The sequence below is a fragment of the Syngnathus typhle genome, linkage group LG13 (genome assembly GCF_033458585.1).
Source record: "Syngnathus typhle isolate RoL2023-S1 ecotype Sweden linkage group LG13, RoL_Styp_1.0, whole genome shotgun sequence".
NCBI classification, from domain to species: Eukaryota; Metazoa; Chordata; class Actinopteri; order Syngnathiformes; family Syngnathidae; genus Syngnathus; species Syngnathus typhle.
In genome coordinates, this window is record NC_083750.1 from 1,486,749 (window position 1) to 1,510,736 (window position 23,988).

At 43.1% G+C, this 23,988-nt stretch overlaps 1 protein-coding gene across 1 annotated transcript; it reads left to right on the plus strand.

Annotated features, from left to right (window-relative positions):
• Window positions 1-305: 305 nt before the first annotated feature.
• On the plus strand, window positions 306-22,963 carry LOC133165806 (coiled-coil domain-containing protein 39-like). Its single transcript, XM_061295701.1, has 19 exons — window positions 306-371; window positions 2,264-2,383; window positions 2,470-2,616; window positions 2,696-2,854; window positions 2,923-3,015; window positions 3,103-3,231; window positions 3,879-4,070; window positions 4,167-4,270; window positions 4,358-4,490; window positions 17,833-18,027; window positions 18,109-18,276; window positions 18,350-18,487; window positions 18,784-18,992; window positions 19,411-19,540; window positions 19,605-19,764; window positions 20,003-20,109; window positions 20,459-20,620; window positions 20,942-21,021; window positions 21,237-22,963. The coding sequence occupies exons 1-19, from the start codon at window positions 306-308 to the stop codon at window positions 21,325-21,327; spliced, it is 2,583 nt and encodes an 860-aa protein (XP_061151685.1). The 3' UTR covers window positions 21,328-22,963.
• The last annotated feature ends 1,025 nt before the right edge of the window (window positions 22,964-23,988 follow it).

Below are 23,988 nucleotides of genomic sequence, written 5' to 3' on the forward strand. Positions count from 1 at the left end.
TAGCTAGGAGCATCGCCAGACCATGTCATAAAGCTCCCCCCGATTGTTGTCTTTCAAACGATGCATCCCCTGTGGTGACATCATCAGAGTGGCTACGACACCAACTCACGATGTCGTATACTTGATCACTCCGGGGAAATGAGGAAAATACTTTACGGTTTTGATGTGATGAGTCAATTGTATCCACTTGCACTTTTAACTTCACGCTGCACTCACATCAACCACCAAAAGAAATCCCTATCAATATAAAAGGGTAACTGCAATAACTAAATATGGCGGCATTTGCAGCGAGAGTTTTATCAGAGATGGGCTGGGAGCAGCATTATGCCCTCCCGGTACTCAACACTGAAAACAAGGGTTTAATAGACAAGGTGAGTATTGTGCTGATTTATTCTCACTACTACCGGTAAATTAAATATACTACATTCGTCACCTTCAATGCATTATTTTTTTTTTTTTAAATGAGGAATTTTTTAAGAACTTTCCTGTGACCCTTAAGAGAATACCGTTTTTTTCCGTGTATAGTGCGCCCCCATGTATAATACGCACCCTAAAAATGGCATGCTGATGCTGGAAAAAAGCCTGTACCCATGTATAATACGCACCCAATTTTTATGAATTTTAAAAAAATTTTTTTTTTTTTAAGTCCCAATGATCGTCACACACGCAGGGAGGCAATGGGTCCCATTTTTATAGTCTTTGGTATGGTCTTAACTAGGCTGGATGTAATTTTTTTTGTTGGCGTTGATTTCTCCGACTGCCCGTAAACGCACCACCGCGCTCCGTGCGGACGTGAAAAAGGCGGCTCTGTATGGGAGAGACGTTGAAGTGGAATAAAAACACCCTTGGAAACCAAAACTTGCCCCTCGTCGTGACTCGGAGCCGCAACAAATGTTTCGGATTTGTGTAGGGTACATTGTGACAGACAGCAAACGAGCAGGTCATCGAGCAAGCGTCTGATACGAGAGCATTGCGGTCGCATGGAGCGTGTTTGAAGTGAACAGCAGAGAAGAAAGGAACAAGGCAATGTGTTGTGAAATAAAATGCACAGAACGGATGCGCAAGACACGTCAGCTATATAAAGAGCGAGAGTTGTTTTCTTCCTATTAGTTTCAATTCACAGTTTAATTAGCAGTTTCAATCAGCAAATAACAAAATGCGTATTACAGGTAATATTTTATTTCACAACACTTTGCCTTGTTCCTTTCGTCTCTGCTGTTCATCCTAAAACACAAAGGCGCTCTTTAAGCAATGCGACAGTGAGCGCCCGGCGCGCTGCGGTTGCGCGACCGCACCAAATTAAGCTCCCTGCGCAGTGCGCACTGAGGTCCACTTAAATTTTAGAAAGTACATCAGGACTTTAAAAATATCTTTTAAATTTCAGCGACGGCTCTGTCACAATAATGCAACCAGCGCGGTGCAGTTGGGCGGTCGGCGGCGCGCTACGGTTGAGCGTTCTCTCTCGCACTCTCTCTCTCGCTCTCTCTCGCTCTCGCACACACGCGCACACACGCCCACCGGATATCATACGGAGGCCGCCATTACAGATGCGCAGAACGGATGCGCAAGACACGTCAGCTATATGAAGAGCGAGAGTTCAGTTCTCTACCTAAATCCGTATTACAGGTAATATTTTATTTCACAACACTTTGCCTTGTTCCTTTCTTCTCTGCTGTTCACTTCAAACACGCTCCATGCGACCGCAATGCTCTCGTATCAGACGCTTGCTCGATCACCTGCTCGTTTGCTGTCTGTCACAATGTACCCTACACAAATCCGAAACATTTGTTGCGGCTCCGAGTCACGACGAGGGGCAAGTTTTGGTTTCCAAGGGTGTTTTTATTCCTCTTCAACGTCTCTCCCATACCTTTACCGAAAGAGCCGCCTTTTTCACGTCCGCACGGAGCGCGGTGGTGCGTTTACGGGCAGTCGGAGAAATCAACGGCAACAAAAAAAATTACATCCAGCCTAGTTAAGACCATACCAAAGACTATAAAAATGGGACCCATTGCCTTCCTGCGTGTGTGACGATCATTGGGACTTAAAAAAACAAAACAAAAAAAAAATTAAAAAAAAAAATTAAAACATTTTTTGTACCCATGTATAATGCGCACCCCAGATTTTAGGACAATAAATTAGTTAAAGTTTGCGCACTATACACGGAAAAAAACGGTAAGAACTATTGAATGAATTCTGAACAGCAATCAAAAATGCAAAGCATTGGGAATCTCGTAACACAGTCTTTGTTCTCTGATTTTTACAGATATGCGAGATTAAAAGGACGCTGTTGAAACTGAGAAACAAACGTGAGCAGAATCAAGAAAAAAAGCAATTAGGAAACGACTGCTTGAAAAATGTTAGAAAGGAGCTGGAAATCACAGAGGTATGTTTAATTGATTTGAGTCTGGAGAAAATGTCTGTCTTTAGGGAAGCGGCTCAACAATAACTTGATACGATGTTTGTGCAAAGGCTTTGTGCAAGGCCAAAGAAAGAGAGATTGATTTGGAGATAGACCTCGCCGCCGTTGCTGAGAGAGAAAACGGCCGTCTGGTGCAAGAAAATGCAAAGATGGACAATGAAATTCAGCAGTGGGCTGAAAAGGCCAAATATTTTAAGGTGAATATGAGCCATCATTTATTTTATTTGAAATATGGAAATAAAATGTTCTGACGAAACCTTTTGGCCATTTTCTCAGAACAACATCACGAAGGCTAAACAGAAGCTGGAGCAGTTTCGGGAGAAAATGAATTGGGACCAGCAAGCCCTGAATTCTTTTTTGGAGGAGTCAACAATAAAAGATGATGATATGATGGCCATCATGAAGTATTCACATCAGGATGAGCAGAGGATCAAGGTTAGCATGGCATTTTTTTACCCATTTCTGAATCATTCTCAACTAAAACAGTATTGTCCGTCCCGCAGTCACTTTCTTTGGCCATCGAGAGGACAACATTGGACGCCAATAAAAAGCGCAAAGGGCTTGACAAAGAAATGACAGAGACTTTATCTGCACAGGTGCTGAATCCTTCAAAAATGTGTACAGAAATGGACAGGAAGGATACAATTGATGACCATGTGGTATGTCTTGTTTTTTCCTTTCAGATCGCTTTGGACAAGACAATGGCGAATTTGCAGCAGGCTCACGTAGAAACTGAGCAGATCATCTACCAGTGGGAAAACACCATCCAACAAATGAAGCAAAGAGATGCTGAGATGCATCAGTCTGCTCTGGTAATGATGCACAATGATTCATTGCATTGCAATGTTCACTGCAAGAATTAAGTTGCGATTAAAAATAAAAATAAAGGAGTTTAAACCTTAAATCTGTTCATTTTCCATGGAGAAAAAATATGTTCTGAGTTAGGAAAATAATATCCACGTCATATTTGTCTGTATCAAATTAAGCACTACAGATCTTTTTATAGCCTCTTTACCGATTATCCTTAATCAGTGGGAAAAGTAAAAGTGCATTGTATTTGCTGTGTGAAAACACAAATCAACACAAATTATTTTTTCATGATTGTTCTCATGCTCATTTTCTTAATATTACAGATACCAGTAAACCTAAAATCAATTTTTGTAGACGGGGTCAAATGTATCTTGTACTTTTGTGGCATTCAGCATATTTTTATTACTGTCAAATTTGACCTGTCCATATTAAAACATGTTAAACTATATATTATTAAAGCACACTGTATATGTGAATACACAAAAAAATGAGAGCATAAAATTTATCACCGATGACTTCAAATAGTCCTCCCACATACTGTAATTAACTAAGTTCAGCACAAGATAAACTGAAATAGCAAATGGTCACTGTATTGAAGCAAGACCATTTTGAACACACACCAACATAACATATCCTTTCATCGATCTAGAAACTGGCTGAGACCCACCAAATCATCAGAGAAAGGAACGACTCTTTGACGGAACTGAGTGACTTGCAGGACTCGCAGGTGATCGACAACAAAGTCAAAGAGAAGAAATTAACCACGACCAATCGACAAACTGCAAAACTGCGACTTGATTACAAGCAGCGAGAGAGCAATTACGTTGAGATGCAGGATGAGGTAATCACAAAATGTATGAACTTTAAACTATATAACAGCGCATAAGTGGTTTTGGTTTGTTTTTAAATCTATTTTTTGTTCCTCATGCATCTGCAGCTGAAAAGTTGCAAAGCCTTATTGGATAGAACAACCTCCAATGTGCACTCAATGAGGTCCCACATACACAGGATGGAGGAAACCATCGAGAACAACAACGGAAAGTCAGTCCAGCTCAACAGCAACAGTGTTATGCCGAAACCAACTCTGGCACTTCACTAAATAATGATTCCATATTTTGTTTATTGCAGACTGAAACAAGCGCAGGCCCACAATGCTGCCCTTGAGGCAAAGCTGAACTCTGTGATACAAAACGCCCTGAGTGAGAAAGAAAGAGCTGCCCAAATGGAAACTTTCCTCAAGGAAGAGCAGCAAGTTATCAAGGTGGGACGTTGTACACTGTAAGATTAAAGTACACAGTATAAGGTTAAAAAATGCTTTAGGGGGTAAAACATCTACCGTAATTTCCGGACTAATAGCTGCACCTGATTATAAGCAGCACCAGCAGAAAATCACGGATTTTTTTTTTCATAAAGAAGCCGCACCACCGTACTATAAGCCGCATGTGCACGCAAGTTATTTACAAAGAAAGACGTCACACAGAAAGCCTTTTTAAAGTTTTAATAACATACATACCGTTCTTTTCCATGTATAATGCGCAAAATTTAACTAATTTATTGTCCTAAAATCTTGGGTGCGTATTATACATGGGTACAACAATTCAAGAAGAAAATCTCCCTCGAAATAAAACTTGAAATCACCTTTCTTCTTGTTTGTTGTCAATCGCGCATCGCATTCAGCCATCCTGCCCAACACACTTAGTCAGTAAAATTCATAATTGACGACACATCGTTTGATGCGATGATGCAATCCTTGATGTTGTGTTATTATCAAATATTGTTTGTTTTTTAATCTCCATCGCAGACCGGATATCATACGGAGGCCGCCATGACAGTATGCGCAGAACGGATGCGCATGACACGTCAATCGCGCATCGCATTCAGCCATCCTGCCCAACACACTTAGTCAGTAAAATTCATAATTGACGACACATCGTTTGATGCGATGGTGCAATCCTTGATGGTGTGTTATTGTCAAATATTGTTTGTTTTTTAATCTCCATCCAAACCGGATATCATACGGAGGCCGCCATTACAGATCTGCAGAACGGATGCGCAAGAAACGTCAGCTATATAAAGAGCGAGACTTCAGTTCTCTACCTAAATGCGTATTACAGGTAATATTTTATTTCACAACACTTTGCCTTGTTCCTTTCTTCTCTGCTGTTCACTTCAAACACGCTCCATACGAACACAATGCTCTCGTATCAGACGCTTGCTTGATCACCTGCTCGTTTGCTGTCACAATGTACCCAAGACAAATCCGAAACATTTGTTGCGGCTCCGAGTCACGATGAGGGGCAAGTTTTGGTTTCCAAGGGTGTTTTTATTCCTCTTCAACTTCTCTCCCATACGTGCGTTTTTCACATGTCCGCACGTCGCTTTCCTCTCTTTTCATTTTAACCTAACTCAGTGCTTCTCAATTATTTTCTGTTACGCCCCCCCTAGCAAGAAGAAAACTATTCGCGCCCCCCCCTCCCCACCGTGACTATCCTAACTTGTCCTGTAAGTCGTAAAATGTTGCACTGTCGCAAACGTGACAGAAGTAACAATGAGAGCGCCACTGCCCCCTGCTGTATTAAATGCGCAATTACACTTTATTCTAGTACTGCCAAAAAAAAAGCCTGTTCCCCAGGGTCACACGCGCCCCCCCAGGTATAGCACGCCCCACTATTTGAGAAGCACTGACCTAACTGATCGTGGTGGTGCCTTTCTGGGCAGTCGGAGAAATCAACGCCAACAAAAAAAATACATCCAGCCTAGTTAAGAAATCACCAGAAAGATCACCATGACAATTGTGAATAATAAATAAATAATTATTTTATATATTATATACCGTTTTTTTTTCCGTGTATAGTGCGCCCCCATGTATAATACGCACCCTAAAAATGGCATGCTGATGCTGGAAAAAAGCCTGTACCCATGTATAATACGCACCCAATTTTTATGAATTTTTTAAAATTTTTATTTTTTTTATTTTTTTTATTTTTTTTTAAGTCCCAATGATCGTCACACACGCAGGGAGGCAATGGGTCCCATTTTTATAGTCTTTGGTATGGTCTTAACTAGGCTGGATGTAATTTTTTTTGTTGGCGTTGATTTCGCCGACTGCCCGTAAACGCACCACCGCGCTCCGTGCGCGCATGTGAAAAACGCGTGCAGACGTGAAAAAGGCGGCTCTGTATGGGAGAGACGTTGAAGACGAATAAAAACACCCTTGGAAACCAAAACTTGCCCCTCGTCGTGACTCGGAGTCGCAACAAATGTTTCGGATTTGTGTAGGGTACATTGTGACAGACAGCAAACGAGCAGGTGATCGAGCAAGCGTCTGATACGAGAGCATTGCGGTCGTATGGAGCGTGTTTGAACTGAACAGCAGAGACGAGAGGAACAAGGCAAAGTGTTGTGAAATAAAATATTACCTGTAATACGCATTTTGTTATTTGCTGATTGAAACTGCAAATTAAACTGTGAATTGAAACTAATAGGTGGAGAACTGAACTCTCGCTCTTTATATAGCTGACGTGTCTTGCGCATCCGTTCTGCGCATCTGTAATGGCGGCCTCCGTATGACGTCCGGTCCGCGATGGAGATTAAAAATCAAACAATATTTGACAATAACACACCATCAAGGATTGCACCATCGCATCAAACGATGTGTCGTCAATTATGAATTTTACTGTGTTGGGCAGGATGGCTGAATGCGATGCGCGATTGACAACAAACAAGAAGAAAGGTGATTTCAAGTTTTATTTCGAGGGAGATTTGTCATGTCTCGTCCCCAGTTTTGCTATGTGTCTAGGTTGCCATAGTTTCTGTTCGCGTCGGCCCTCTCTTCCTGTGTCACCTCAATCGATGTAACGTGTTTTGTATTTAAGTCCTGTCTGCCCCTCGCTCACCGTCGGATCATTGCATGTGTTACTGTCATGATGTCTGTTTGGTTTCTGTTCCTGTCTTTGGTAATGTCACCCTGTCTTTTTGTTCCACGACTTTGTCGGTCAGTCCTGTTGTTGGTTTTGTTGTACCATGACTTTCTTTAAAAAAAAAAAAATGTAAAAAAAAAATTAAGAATTTTTTTTTTTTTAATTTTTTGTACCCATGTATAATGCGCACCCGAGATTTTAGGACAATAAATTAGTTAAATTTTGCGCAGTATACACGGAAAAAAACGGTATATTATTATTATTATTATAATAATAAATAATTGTGATAAATAACTGGAACATCACTCAAATATTGGTGATCCCGTTGAGTCTCACATATTTCTTTGCTATCGAGTTTGCTACTGCATGCGCAGTGATACTGACCGGCAGAATAACATCCGGTTGTTCCCAAAGATGATCTTTTTTCTGAAATAATTTTATGTTTACGGACTTAAAGTAGGAGTCAAAATTTGGGTGCGTATTATACATGGGTACAGGCCTGATTGTCCGTTGCAGTCTGTGCTTGTCTTGTTTGGAGGCCGATCCAAACCAGACAGTGATGGAGGTGCAGAGGACAGACTGGATGATGGCAGTGTAGAAGGTCTTCAGAAGCTCTCGCGGCAGGTTGAACTTCTTGAGCTGTCTCAGGAAGTACAGCCTCTGCTGGGCCTTCTTCCGGACAGAGTCTATGTGACCGGTCCATTTCAGGTCCCGAGAGATTGTGGTTCCCAGGAACTTGAAGGTGTCTGTGGAGAGAATAGTATTACTGCGGATAGTGAGGGGTAAAAGTGGTGAAGGGTCTCGCCTGAAATCCACTGTCATCTCCACGGTCTTGAGCGGGTTCAGCTCCAGATGGTTTTGGCTGCACCAGTGGACCAGCCGCTCCACCTCCTGTCTGTACGCAGTCTCATCACCGTCCTGGATCAGTCCGATGAGAGTGGTGTCGTCTGCATACTTCAGGAGCTTCACAGGAGAGTCACCTGAGGAGAAATCATTGGTGTAGAGAGAGAAGAGCAGTGGGGAGAGGACGCACCCCTGAGGGGCTCCAGTATTGGTGGTCCGGGTGTCAGATGTGATGCCCCCCAGCCTCACACGCTGTGTCTGTTGGTCAGGAAGCTGGTGATCCACTGACAGGTGGAGGCAGTCACCGCAAGCTGGATGAGCTTCTGTTGGAGGATGTCAGGAGCGATGGTGTTGAACGCCGAGCTGAAGTCCACGGACAGGATCCTGGCGTACGTTCCTGGGGTGTCCAGGTGGTGCAGGATGTAGTGCAGTCCCATGTTGACCGCATCATCCTGGTTTTCCTGACCTCTCGGTTCAGTGTGTTTCTGGTCTGCCTGAACAGGTCGCGGTCGCCGCTCCTGTAGGCCTCCTACTTTACTTTGCGCAGCCTCCTGAGGTTCGGTGTAAACCAAGATCACCCAGAACAATGATTAGTGAATTTGGTAGAAGTTTCTCCATGTCTGTTACCTGGTCAGCGAGCATCTGCGTGGCTTCACTCGCACGGGCGTGTGGTGGAATGTAAACAGCCGGCATGACGACCGAGGAGAACTCCCGTGGTGAATAGAACGGCCGGCAGTTTATGAAAAGTGTTTCTAGGAGAGGGTTGCAAAACTCTTTCAACACCGTGACATCAGTACACCAACGTTCATTAATATAGAAACAGAGACCACCTCCCTTTGATTTTCCGGAGAGCTCGGGTGCGTATTATACATGGGGGCGCATTATACATGGAAAAAAACGGTAAACATTTTTTCCAAACACTACCTGTGACGCAGCAGTAATACTGCAGCAACACGGAAGTACGTAACACAGCACTAATAGGGCTGGATAAAAAAAACGCACCAGTACACTGAGACGTGGCGGTAACAGCAGCAACATGGTAGCACAGCACTAACAGGGCTGGTTAAAAAAACATACCTGTAAAAGTAAAAAAAAGACCCAGTAAAAGAGCCGTCTTCATCTTCCTCCTGTGCACTGAAACCATCGAAGTCGTCCTCCTCGATCGGAATGGCGTCAGATATCCTACGCCAGACACTTTCTCAGTCTCTCTTTCGTTGTCGTTTTTATGCATTTCTTCTAGCATTTTCCATGTTGAGGGTCTGTTCATGCCAATTTTATTCATGCACGAAGTGCTAAGTTACATTAAACCAGTGCTTCTCATTTATTTTCTGTTATGCCCCCCCCTAGCAAGAAGAAAACTATTCGCGCCCCCCCTCCCCACCGTGACTATCCTAACTTGTCTTGTAAATCGTAAAATGTTGCACTGTCGCAAACGTGACAGAAGTAACAATGAGAGCGCCACTGCCCCCTGCTGTAGTAAACGCGCAATTACACTTTATTCTAGTACTGCCAAAAAAAAAGCCTGTTCCCCAGGGTCACACGCGCCCCCCCAGGAATAGCACTGCGCCCCCCAAGGGGGGCGCGCCCCACTATTTGAGAAGCACTGCATTAAACTAGTGAGCTACATGTATAGCTCCAGAGTTGACGTGACCGGGAAATAAATAAAGAAAAGGGTGACGCAACACGATGTCATCAACAATAGCCCAAATCGACTGCCTTTAACTTTTTTAAGTTCATATGCATCATATGCATTTCTTTTGTTCCCCAAATGACGATTTGTGTATAAAAACTTCGTTTCTTAAGTAATGTCTGTCTAGATCTTGTTCTGTCTCTTCTTTTTGTGAATTATATGGCACTATTTGCCCGACGGATGGACATGCGATCAACACACCACTTTTCTCCCCAGTGAGTGTTAGAGTGGTGCTCACTCTAACTTATTTTGCAAGAACCACTTGGAGACAAGTTAGTCGTTTTGGGCACCTGCAGGCGGAGAGTCCATTCGTCACTGTGCGTACAACAATGATCGAATGACGTCTGACTCTCGCTTCCCACAAGACCATCTTTATTAAGAGAAAAAGGGTGGGGGTGACCGTAGACTGAATAGACAAGTAAGAAAGGCCCTTGACCTCTAGATTAGCAGGGCAGGGGATGTTTTACGACATTGTGTAGGATGGAACAAGCTAGGTTATTTATTACTGGTTACACACCAACATAAGCATAAAACTAATCTACCAAGGTTATTCATTACTGGTTACATACATTCCAACATAATCATATGATCAAGATAGTTTTGGAAAACCCTGACATCTCCCTCCTGTTTCATCATACGATTATGTGAACCAGATCAATAAAACATAAGCAAGAAAATACAAAGAAGAATAGTAAAAACAATAATAAAAAAAATCAATAAAAAAAACTGAGATGACAGCGAATGGGCTGGGGAGCGTGTAGGGTGAAACATGACAAAAACAACAAACAATGATAGCAACAACTTCCAGTGAAGATGAGGACTTTCCCCAATACTCCAGATTAAACTTATTGTGTGGTCTAAAAACCTGCTGGCCGATGTTAATACGCAGGAAAAGTCTCACACGGTCCCTCTGCCTTAGGCGACCAGAATGCTATCAATAAGAAAATATAAATAAAGTCACGATCCGTTCCGAATGAAGTAGGACCCGTCCAATGGTACAGCCATGTTGGCAGGAGAGCCCTTACACCTTGAAATGGCTCTCCCATCCTGGCACACAGCGGTGATGTCCAAAGCTCCCATCCAGTTCCCTCCTGGAGAGCAGTTGTCGTGGATGCATCCGTGGGTCTTGTTTTCTTGGATGAAACACGTGTAGTTCATTCCAGGTAGCGTCCTGGTTTAGGCCACTTGTGGCATCTGTCGTCCTCCAACAGTCACATTTGGATTAATCCAAAATAGTTTGATCACAGATTCATTCCTGCGAGTCCAGGGCGGTAGGGGTAGCGTCACTGACTGACAGTACGGTGTTGATATCAATCTCCTCCCATGGATGCCATACATTTTGCTTCAGTGACATTCATTGCTCTGGCCTCCAAGTGAACTTGTGTGGAGCAAGGGGAGTTTTTGGAAACACAGATAACATCCCTCCTGTGTGTGCGCTCTCACAGTGACCGTCACATACCGGTACCAAGCGTTGGTTTCGTATGGGTTTCTGGGGTCTCATGACCAGTCCTCAAAGTTCTCATCGTGTGACCATCGTGTCCCACGGTCAACATTATCACTTGGTCTGTTCAGATGTGTCCATAGACTATAGCATGCTCCAACCACAACGCAGCAGAGGATCCACCTGGCATGTGGAGCCCCGTTGCTACCAAGATGACTGGAACACCGAGACATCCCCCCGCCCAGCGGAGGTGGGATCGTTGTTCGCAGACTTTGTCACCGTCCCGAAATGAGGGGTCCAGCACTCCTTGTAGCTTGTATTGGCTAAGGTGACTCCAGCTGGGTCGTTCAGCGATCTTCACTGCGGAGGGGGGTAGTCAGCAAGACTTGGAATGGTCCCTCCCACCATGGCTGGCCCAGTTCCTTCTTTTGATGACCTTGATGTAGACCCAGTCTCCTGGATTGATGGGGTTGTCGACCTGTGAGGAGGAAAGATCAGGCGGCAGTAAATTTGCATTTGACACATCTTTCAGTTTGAGCGTCCTTATCATATAGTCTGCCAAGGACTGCTCTTCATCAGCTTTTTGCAAATCTGCAGGGAACAAAGGTAGTCTATATGGTCTCCCATGGATGATTTCGAAAGGTGTCAGTCCTTCTGAAGCGGGAGTAATTCTCATATAGAGCTTCACTAAGTCTAAGCACTCTGGCCAAGATCTGCCTGTTGTTTCCATGCATTTTTTCAACCTGCTTTTGATAGTGGAGTTTGCTCGTTCAACCAGGCCAGCGCTCGCAGGATGCCAAGCGCAGTGGTTTTTTAATGTTATCCCAAGGTGTACAGCCATGTTCTGTACAACTTGGTTCACAGTGTGGACCATTGTCACTGTAAATGGTTTGGGGGATGCCATGAGTCGGTATGATGGCTTTGCAGATGGCTTTTGCCACTGTTAAGGCATCTGCTCGTTTAGATGGAACTATTTCCACCCATTTGGAAAATGCATCAATCATCACTAAGCAGTATTTGTGAGGTCCACTTTGTGTGAGCTCAATAAAATCCATATGCATAATTTGAAATGGGTAAGACGGTTTTGGAAATGAGCCTCTCTTAGGTCTCATATTTCCTTGTGGATTATGTTTCACGCAAACAGGACATGCTTTACAAAAATTTTTTAAGTAAGCATCTAAACCAAAGGTAGTGAATTGTTGATGTATGATAGACTTCATCCCTCCTGTCGACACATGGCAAGGCCCATGGGTCGCAATTGCCGCTGCCTTAAAAAGTGATTTTGGTAAAACAGGTTTGTCATTGATGCGGTGGATATTATCTGTATCCATCATTGCACCTTTTGATAGAACCTCCTATTGGTAACTGTATAGCGGACTGTTCTGCATATAATCCCTTACTCAACTCCCTTGCTTCTACTTTTCCATGTCGGTGCAGTCGTAAGTGATCCCTATTGCAGTCATTGTCTTGTTAACTGTCGCCTTGTGCGACTCCTATGCATGATTGCGTGAAAGTCAAAAATTGAACGTATCCAACTTTTTGACCACCCAAACTCCACTGTGGTGCAACGAACTTACTATTTTATTGAGTAGGTACATTGAGCAACCTAGCTTCCTCTTGACTGAATTCACTTTAGTCCAAGTGTCCTATTCTAAAATTTATCTAACTCAATTTCTACTTCTTATGCCTGATGAGCCAAAACATCAGATCTCGCTCTTGTTTCCTACCGTTTTAGCCTATTTGTCCTATCCAAATCTGTTCAGTCTCCGATTATGATGCGTTTCTCTGTAGCTCTACGCATTATTCAATTTTTTATCAAATCTCCTCAGTTCTGTCAAACCCAGTGCACAATGAAGCTCCTTTCCACTTTACCCCAAGCCCCACGAAGTTTCAGCACGGAGTGCGATTTGGCCGTTGGACATTTCAAGTCCATATCTTTTGCCGCACCTCACCCTCTCAAGATGGTGTTCTTTTGTTGTTGCTTCAGAGTCAACACATCCATCACTCTCGAATGAGTCCATTGTTCAAATGTCCATTTTTTCTTCAACATTGTGAGTTTTCTTCAACATTGTGAGTTCCTCCACTTCTCACTGTCTTTTCTCGTCCCCGAAGATGTCGTCTTTTCTCCGGAGTGTACTTGCCCCTTCCAAGCACAACAACAGTCTTTCTTTGTCCTTTCCAAAGGTCAAAGGTGCCTCAAAGCCAGGCACCGTTTTGTAGACGTCCATGGTTGCAGGCAGAGTCTCGGGATCGAGTTTTCAGGGATCCTGGCACTGAGAGTGACAGACTGGGACATCAAACTTGTAACCAAATGTAGCTGCTGCCATCAGTTCGCTAGTAACGTTTGTTTACCAAACTTCAAATTCTCCTAGTAACAGCGATCTCGTCTTTATATTGTAAGTCCTGCAACTCATCCTATTATCGAGCTACGTTTCGTCTATAGTTCCTATTTAATGAGACAGTACATTGTCTTCGGTATCATTATTTAAAATTAACTCAACGAGGTCTGCGTTCCACATCTAGCCCTGATCTATGTCTTGACCTCTCAAACGTTATTACCTGTGTCATGCTTGCTCAAAAATGTGACTTAGAATATGGTGTTGTGAATTTCCAATCTCCCTGATCAAATTGGATCCCGCTTCTTAGCTCTTCTTTCTCATGCTCCTGTTAGCCTGCAATTGTCCAAATTAATAATGTTGTTTTCTTTTAACTGTCTTTCTGTTGAACCTCTAAATCTCTCTTGTTGCTAACCTATCTGCACCAGGAAGGGTCTTAAAGAAAGGACCAACAGATTACTCCCAATATCTCCTCATTATTTATGAGTTAGCCTCCCTTTCCTCACTCGGGTGCATATCTTGTCAGTTGTTAATGGAAACCAGATGTCTCGTGCCAATGAGATCATGGACCAAGGCCCAAACAATCCCGCACGAACCTGACCCGAAACATGACGCGGTCACACTTAGGCTTACTAGTGAGATATACATTGCATGATACCAGAATAGAATTTTACCACAGTATGACACTAAATGTATTCGAATATCTATATGTCGTAAAGGTTTGTATTATTACTATCTTCCACTATCTGTCCTATTCACTCCCTCCTCCTGAGGCTTGGCAACGCCCACGCCCCACACCCTGACAAACTTTTTGGGAGAATGTGTTCTTTACTACATATGATTCCATCATTTAATTTGACTTCCTTTTCAAAACGCTTCTCAATTTCCCAGTTCACACATCTTCTGCATGTGTTACTGGTTCTCCAGTTTTTCTCCAGTCAATCATCAATCCAAAAGCTATGTTTTTCATTCCAGCATTCAACTTACTCAAAACCACTCTTTCAGCAAAGTCGCTCTACCAATTCTCCATAGCAGTCGCCAACAGCTCCAACCATTCAACCTGTATTTTCCCATCATTCAAGGCAATCATTCATCAATGCTCATTTGCATCTCACACACAGTCTCCAAAAAGGAGTCTCTCCATCACATTGGTCTCAACTCATCCAAGCTCACCTCACAACACTCATATACCATTTTCAACTCAAGGTTCCTGATAGAACAATCCACCAATCCCAAAAAAAACTCAACTCAAAAAACTACTGGCAAATTAATCTGAATTTTTCTTTGCTTTTAGATTTAACGAACTCAATTTCTCAGATTTAGCTCGCATATAGCAGCTTGTATAATTTTATAACACCATCAATCAATTATTCCTATTAAATGTAGCATTGCAATGTCTTAAATTCACAATTTTGCTTCTTCCAATTCCTGAAAGCGTGTTCTGTCGTTTCTTTTTCAAATTTCTCATGAGGGCTCAACACTTAACATGCACTAGTGTGGATCAATTTCTGCTCGCAAACACATTTTTCTCTTTTCCTCTCATTTTTATCTTTCCAAATCGTTTCTGTTCTGCGGTGCAAATTGGATAGACCACAGTCTAACAAATATCTTTAACTGAAAGTTTAGCCAATCTTCATCATTTTAACACACATGCACAGCTCTCGCGCGCGTAGGGCAGGTCCCAGCACCAATGATTCGTCACAGGCTGGCCATTTCCTGTGGTCGATCATGAGCTAGTCCCTCCCACGCACACAAGGACAGTACATTTTAATTTTTCATTTATCTTCTAGAAGCAAGTTGCATTTATTTACCACTTGATTTGCAAATTTGATCTTTAGTGTACACACACAATTTGATCTCTGGTCATTTGTCATTGGGCATACAAACAGCATTGTCATACGTCTTGCATGGACAAGAGCTCTAATAATCCAGAAAATGTTCCAATAATCTGACAATGACATGTTTTGCTGTCATATGGGCATCTATTCTTTCTTTCTCTGTATTAGCATGAGGGGTCAAAGGAGAGGAAGCTTGTCATGCTGTAAATGTTTTATTTTTTATGTTAAATTTTTCCTCTGCCTCTTCCTCTGCCCCTTGACTGGCACCGCTTTTTTTCTTTTCTTCTAAAACACTCTATTGACCAGTGTCCACGTTTCCCACAGTTCCAACAGTTGTCAGAATCTGATGGGGGTTTTGAATTATATGGTGGCCTTCGGCCTTGTTGGTCTCTCTCTCTTCCTCTCCCCTTTGGGAACTTTGGGAGAAGATCGTTGTATCTTCATTTAGATCATTATCATCATCTAGATGAAATACATCAGAACATTTGCCTTTTTGGATAACTTTTTCAGCATGCCTGTCCCACTGCATAGTTGTTGTATACAAGTTTTGCACACGAGCGGAATGCCTCTCTTGCTCTTCTGCTTGAGCTGCGGCTGGAGCCGTGGCCGGGACAGTGCGCCTGCGCACTGTGGCCTCATTGTCTTCCGGCCTGACAAACATGGTCGCAGCACTTTTCAACTTTCTGTCTTTTGTCTTTTGGATTTATTCTCTTCTCTCTTGTGAAGCTTTCAACCACAGTCTAGCACAATTCAACTCTCTCTCTTTTCTTTTTCCACTTCAGCATGTATTACATACAATCAAGAAATCTACTCGCCATGAACTCATCTCCATCAAGAGCTAGGGATCTACTGTTTTTATTTCCCATCTTAATTTGGTATTTTAGGTTTATACAATTATTATTATTATTATTATTATTATTATTATTATTATTATTTATTTATTTATTTATTTTTTCTTTGAGGATCCTCAATGCAAGATTAAATTGACCTTTGAACAATTACTAGCCTGTATTATTTTCGTGGATCAATGCTAGAACTGCTATTTAGTCAATTTATCCTACCAGTCACTCTCAATCACACAAACTCCAGCGCTTTTTTATTTTTATTCTTAGGCCTATCCAGGATGGGTGTAAAACCCTTCCAAACAGCTTGGAAAAAACGGACAAAAAAAATGAATCTTCAATTAAGAAAAAAACTTTTTTCTTAGCCCGTTCTTTCCACTGGGACTAGAATCCCAGCTGTTTCTTAGCTTGGAAAAACCAAACTGTATCTCATAGCTCGGACAAACCAAAGCTGAATCTCATAGCTCGGACAAACCAAAGCTGAATCTCATAGCTCGGACGAACCAAAGCTGAATCTCATAGCTCGGACAAACCAAAGCTGAATCTCATAGCTCGGACAAACCAAAGCTGAGATCTCGTGCACCTTTTTAACTTTTTACGCGTCTTACAACAACACAATCACACAACTTTAGGGCTTTAACTCACTTGACCCCTGGTTCGTTGCATTTCCGGGTCCCGTCAACCACCTCTGTCAGACGAAGGCAGACCTAAGATGCTGGCCCAGCGAAGAAGTTCTCTTCCCAGGACTTTCTTTTCCAGGTCCTCCTAATGGACGCTGGCTTGTCGACAATGCAGCACGTCTTCCTCCGTCAGTCAGATGGTGGGTATGAGGGTCCCGGGTTTCGGCACCAAAATGTTAGAGTGGTGCTCACTCTAACTTATTTTGCAAGAACCACTTGGAGACAAGTTAGTCGTTTTGGGCACCTGCAGGCGGAGAGTCCATTCGTCACTGTGCGTACAACAATGATCGAATGACGTCTGACTCTCGCTTCCCACAAGACCATCTTTATTAAGAGAAAAAGGGTGGGGGTGACCGTAGACTGAATAGACAAGTAAGAAAGGCCCTTGACCTCTAGATTAGCAGGGCAGGGGATGTTTTACGACATTGTGTAGGATGGAACAAGCTAGGTTATTTATTACTGGTTACACACCAACATAAGCATAAAACTAATCTACCAAGGTTATTCATTACTGGTTACATACATTCCAACATAATCATATGATCAAGATAGTTTTGGAAAACCCTGACAGTGAGCGTGTCACATATCCCTCTGCCAAGCAACAGCGATCCGCAGCATTTTTATGAGTGTATAAAAGTGATCAAGTCATCACAAAAATCACGAAGAAATCCATATACGCCGCACCGGACTACAAGCCGCAGTGTTTAAAACTTCAGCAAAAAGTAGCAGCTAATAGTCCAGAAATTACGGTACTTAAATCTAAGTACAGTACAAATCAGTTAAAAAAAGGTTGGTAATCATCAAAAGGGGGAGGAAGTCACATGAGCCATGAAGTTGAGTTAATGTTCAAGTAGTTATCAGTTGAACTGAAGTTAACGTTACCCCCTGTCTTTCTGTCACGGAAGAACTTAGTTTTACATAATCATCCTTGGCTCTAGAACCGAATAATGGCATGAAACATTCATTTTAATGGGGAAAGACAATTTGAGTTACGAGACTGTTTTGTTTACCAGGAGCTGGACGTCCAGCTACGTGCCCGCGGCAAGGAGCTTGTCCGGTGCAAACAGAACGGAGAGGACGCTAAGGCAAAGGAAAAGAATTATGTGGCGCATTTACTACGGAGCAAATGCACCATCAACACATTAGAATGTCAGCTCAAGAAGCAAGAGGAGTACTTACTCAAACAGATGATGATCATGAATGAAAAGGTAAGCATACGGTTAACGACAATACAGTCTGACTGCTTGCTTTCACTCACATTCCATTATAATGCCACTTTTCTACATTAGGATTCCCAGTTGATCATTTTAGATAAAAAACTATCACGATTGCAAGGTGTTGTTGGTGATTCAGATGAAAAGCTGGGGATGGAAGTCAAGATCACAGAGCTGCTAAATGCCCTCGAGGAGAAGAAGAAGACATCCAGTAAGATCGTCATCAAAATCAAAGAGTCTGAGGTCAGACAGTGCACATCAGCACGTGACCATCCCCATGATGACATTTTACTGGATACTCTTTTGTGTATGGCAGGAGGACATTCGCTTTTTGCTGAAAGAGCGGGAGGATTCCGCAGCTCAGAAGAAAGAGCTGCACAACAAAGTAGCGGAACTGAAGCTGATCAATAATAATATTGAGAAGGAGCTGAAGAGACTTGGGCAAAAGAAACAGGTAGCCACAATGAACTTCCACTGACCAATATGAATTTAGACTTGACAACTATCAGCTTTACATTATGGCAAAAAGTAATTTTGCTACTCACTTTTGTGAGGGACTATGTAAAAGAACGGGGTCACTTAAATTGCCCTTATTTTTTTTTTTTTTAAAAAAGCTTTACATATATTGAGTAAAGTTCTTTTGACAGAACCAAGCTAAGGCTGGCCGTCGTCATGACGATCATTTTTTTTATTGTATGGCTCTTATCAACTGCGTCCATAATAAGCAATTGCCCCGTGGCCCTTTATCAGGAACATATCGTGGAGCAGAACATCTCCAAGCTGGAGGTGAGGCGTAAGAGGGATCTGCTGTTCAGCAAAGCCAACAGTGTGGTGTCCTTGGAGAAAAGACAGCTGAATGTGAAGAAAGCAATTCATGAGCGGCAAGAGGAAATCAGAGTCTACAGTCAAATGCTCACTCAGCAGCTGAAGACCACAGAGCAGGAGAGACAGAAAATCAGGTAAAAACATGACTAAATGTTGAAACTGAATGTTACTTTCTCTTACATCAAGGGTAAAAAAAACTTAGAAGCTTACAACTGTGAAAGCCAGATAGGGTTTACACAACTTGGCCAAACAAGGAAAACCTGTCCTTGTCCTTTGATAGTGTGGGCTGAAAAGTTGTTAAGATTCTTGGAAATCAAAAAATGTCCAAAAGTCAATCATCTGACCTGGCACTTGTGCCGCCAACCATATTTCAGGGGGGGGCAGTGCCCCCGCTGCCCTCCCTCTCGCTCCACCAGTGGGCCATCATTATGAACTGCTTATGTCTACATGGAGCCTGTTGCAAAAGGACTCTGGAAAATCTTTGACTTTATTGTCAACACTGATTTGCATTTGCAATTGAATTGCAATTTATTTTCTTGCTGTCCTCCCTAGCATGGAACTGAATATAAAGTTGTCCAAGGTTGAAGTCTCCAAGAAGCATTACGAGGTTGTGACGTTTGCCATGGCAGTCCAAGAGGATGACGAGAATGCGGTCAAGTCTCAAGCTCACTACATCGCCCAAGTAACCACAATCAGGAATGTATTTTGTCAGGCATCGTCATTAAAATGGGACTCCCTTCCACTAGGCCGCACTAGAAAAAGCGGAACTCAAGCAGCGGGGAGAGTGTCTAAATAGCAAAATCCGCAAGGCCGAGCAGGAAAATAAAGCTCTGGAAAACACAACTCTGTTATTTCGCATGAATAATACTGGATTTCATACAACAGTCATCAAAGCTAAAGAAGCCAGTGAGTAAATCTGATTTATACTCTTATCAGTTGCAATACTATTGGGCAATCCACACATATGGGTGTTATTGTTTACAAATTATTGACAAATCTTAAAGTAAAAAATGGCTTGCTCTCTTTGATAACGGGTTAGTGGCTGCACCTGTGGCTTAGTTAGGGTTAGTGACTGAACCAACATGCTGCTTTTTGGGATCTCCTGAAAACTGAAACTAACTATAGATTTGTATTTCCATGTCAGCTCCGGATTATCAGGAAAAGTTCAAGCTTGAAGAGCAGCTTCAGGTAGCCAAGGCAACGCTAGTGTCCAAAAAGCAACTAGCTCAAAAGCTTCGTGAGGATCTACAGGTACTATGAGCCGCGGTTGTTACTATGATTGCTCATGTGAGACAAATCTTGAGGATTATAAAAACATTTTTGAAATGGGTTGTTGGCTTCTGTAAAAATCTAATCACAAATCTAAAGAAAAAGCACCCTCTCCTTTCACTAGAAAAAAAAGTTAGTTTTGCTTTTCTCATTCTTTTGGAATCAGCATTCACATAGGTTGGTTTCATCGCATACATTGGTTTCTGACCAAAAAGTGGAGGAGGAAAAAAAAAGCTTTTTGTGGAATGAAATGCGTCAAGCAAAACAGTAACTTTGACACTGTAATTTTTGTTTGTTTGTGCCTAACTTTCATTACCCTTTTTCTCCTGAGGCAATTAACAATGCCTTGAAGACTCAACTACAAGACAAACAGGCTTTGGAAAAAGAAGTCATGCAACTTATGGATTTTAATGATTCTGTCAGTGAGATGATCCTTACTGCCACCAAGTTCAAACCTCAACTCAAATCGGCACTGCAGCAGCAGTTTCAGCAGGTTGGGCTTTTAATGGCATTTTGCGGGTTTGTTATCATTGAAGTCACGGCAAACATTTCAAGAGATAAATTCATGTAGATCAAACCACCTAATTGGCCTGAAAACAATTATTTATTGACTACAAATAATGTTTCCATGTTCATCCACGTATATGCCAGCGATGTACAGTTGGAACATTTCACACTATTTAGTTGAGAAAATTGAGATGACTGTTTTGATGGTTATGATTATATATATTTTTTTGTTTTGTTGTGTGTCGAGATTTTTCAAATATATATAACTAATATGTGTCAATCATGCTGACGCGCGTGCTTGTTTCAGGCCAATCTGTCTTTTCCATCTCCAGCTATCTCTGGCATAAGTCGAAGGTCCAACCTTGTCAGCAGCTCGCTCTCTGTCAGGTCAGATCCATGTTTATTTAATTAAAAAAAACAAACTTTAATGCATGTTTTGGATGAAACATTAATATCTTATTTTTGGAGTACAGTCGTACTTTGACTTATGAGTCATCCCTTTCTCTATAAACCATTTGTGTGTGTGTGTTTTTTTTGTTTTTTTTTAATATTGTCAAAACTGTTTCTGCACATGTTGATCTATTTCTCCCTTGACATAATAGGTGTGGTGCCTTTTCAGCCAGTAGCCACAAGCCTTCTGATGAGCCGGACCCCACTATGAAGACCGTGATCCTGGGGCAGGATCTTCCGTAACGCTTTTGCCCTCGTGACATTTGATTGCTCAGGAACTTCCCCTCCTTGTGAGATTGAATTGGATGATCGCTTGCATATGTGACTGAAAAATAGACTATTGGGGAAAAAATATACTACATCTTACCTTTTAAAAAGGACAATAGTTAAATTATTTTCTTAAGTGGTCGAGAATTGTGGTGGACTAGCCAGGACATTTTGTTTTTATGCTTATTCATGCCATTCACTAAAGCAGACATGGGGAAACTACGGCCCGCGGGCCACATCTGGCCCACGGGGCCGTTTAATCCCGCCCGCCAAACCTGAATAATTATTATAATTATTTTCCCTGCAATTACTATGTTTCCCCAGTAGACGGGGAAGTGCCTGCCCGCGCATTTACTCCCGGGAGCCGTGTCAGACAGCTCGGTGCACACTCACAAGTGCGTGTGCGTACTCAGTAGTACATAGTAATTTCATCTATCAGTGCCGAATTTCCAGTGTAGGCTGTGACGTCAATATTCTCGTAATTCGCGCGCTGAGTTTTCAGATACAGATTTACGCTAATGCCACCCACAAACCTTCCCCTGGAATCCTTCCATTAAAATGAGTGGCCCAAATGAAAAGAAAGGTGGACACTGAGTGCCAAATGTTAAAAAAGAGTAGACAATTTGGCTCGACCTACGTGTGTGAGAAGACGTTCAGCCACATGAACGTCAACAAAGCCCGTCACAGATCTAGGTTAACGGACCGACACCTCGGCTCTATCCTAAGAATTGCCACAACAAATTTCACTCCAGACTATGATGCACTAGCAAAAAAGGGAAACCAACAATACTATTGATTTCTTTATTACTTTATTTAGATGTATTCTTTCACTGATTCTTCAAGATGATGTATTTGGTCAGAATGTTTGCCGTTGGATGTGATTTCGCCTCATTAGATAAACACATTTCATAAATCTGACCTGCAGGCGCTGAAGTGTCAAAGTCAAAGTCTGCTTTATTGTCAATCTCTCCACATGTTAAGACACACAAAGAAACCAAAATTACATTTCCTCTATCCCACGGTGACGAGACATAGCACACGATAGACATACAAGTAAACGACACAAAATAAAAACAAGAAGGCACAAACAATAAATAATAAGAGTGATGAATAAATAATAAATAAACAAATAACCCAATAAATAAGAGGAGGAAAACGGAGCAAGTGTGCATACAGCAGACAGTAAGCATAGTGCAAAAGTACAGGACACTACGCAGAAAGGGGAAGCGAGTTCAGGATCCTAATAGCCTGGAGTATGAAGCTGTTGGTGAGTCTGGTGGTGCGGGAGCGCAGGCTCCTGTACCTCTTCCCAGAAGGCAGAAGATCGAACAAAGAGTGAGCGGGGTGACTCACATCACTCACAATCGCGGCCGCCTTGCGGGTGAGTTGGGAGGTGTAAATTTCCTTCAAGGAGGGGAGTGAAGCACCAATAATCTTACCAGCCGTGTTCACTATGCACTGCAGGGCCTTCAAGTTGTAGTCAGTGCAGCTGCCACCCCAAACAGCAATACAGCTGGAGAGGACGCTCTCAATAGTGCCACGGTAAAATGTAGTCATGACGGCCGGAGGAGCGCTCGCTCGCCTGAGTTTCCGCAGGAAGTACAGGCGGCGCTGGGTCTTCTTCGCCAATGATGCGGTGTTGGTGGACCAGGAGAGATCCTCACTGATGTGCACCCCCAGGAACCTGGCGCTGCTCACTCTCTCCACCACAGCACCGTCCATGGTCAGTGGCAGTGACCCTTCCGGAAGTCAACAACAATCTCCTTGGTCTTGTCGACGTTCAGCAGGAGGTTGTTGTCCCGGCACCACGTGGTCAGAAGGTCAACCTCCAACCTGTAGTGAGTCTTGTCTCCCTTGGTGATGAGACCCACCAGAGTCGTGTCGTCAGCAAACTTCACAATGCGGTTGTCGCTGTAGGTTGCAGTGCAGTCATGCGTCAGTAGGGTGAAGAGCAGCGGACTGAGCACGCAGCCTTGGGGGGCCCTTGTGCTCAGCGTGATGCTGGCGGAGATTTTGTCGCCAACACATTGGTGGTACACCTGTGGCCTCTGACAGAGGAAGTCCAGTAGCCAGTTGCAGAGGTAGGTACTGAGGCCCAGCTTGTCAAGTCTGCAGATGAGACGTCGTGGCACAATGGTGTTGAAGGCTGAACTGAAGTCCACCAACAGCAATCTCACATACGAGTCCCTTCTCTCCAGGTGGGTGAGGGCCGAGTGGAGGGCAGAGCAGATGGCCTCCTCAGAGGACCGTTTGGCTCGGTACGCAAACTGGAAGGGGTCTATGGTGGGGGGGAGAACGGATTGGATGTGCTCCATGACAAGCCGCTCAAAGCACTTCATGATGATGGACGTAAGTGCCACGGGGCGGTAGTCGTTGAAGCAGGACGGAGCAGGTTTCTTCGGCACTGGTACGATGGTGGCAGCCGTGAAACACGACGGGACGATGGCCTGCTGCAAGGAAATGTTAAAGATGTCTGTGAAGATACCTGTCAGCTCCCAAACGCAGTCCTTCAGCCCTCGACCCGGGATGTTGTCAGGGCCCGCCCCCTTACGGATGTTCATAGCGGCAAGCGCCCTCCTCACGCTGTCGGCAGAGAGGCACATGGGCTGCTCGTGTGAAGGGGGAGTGGCCTTCAGC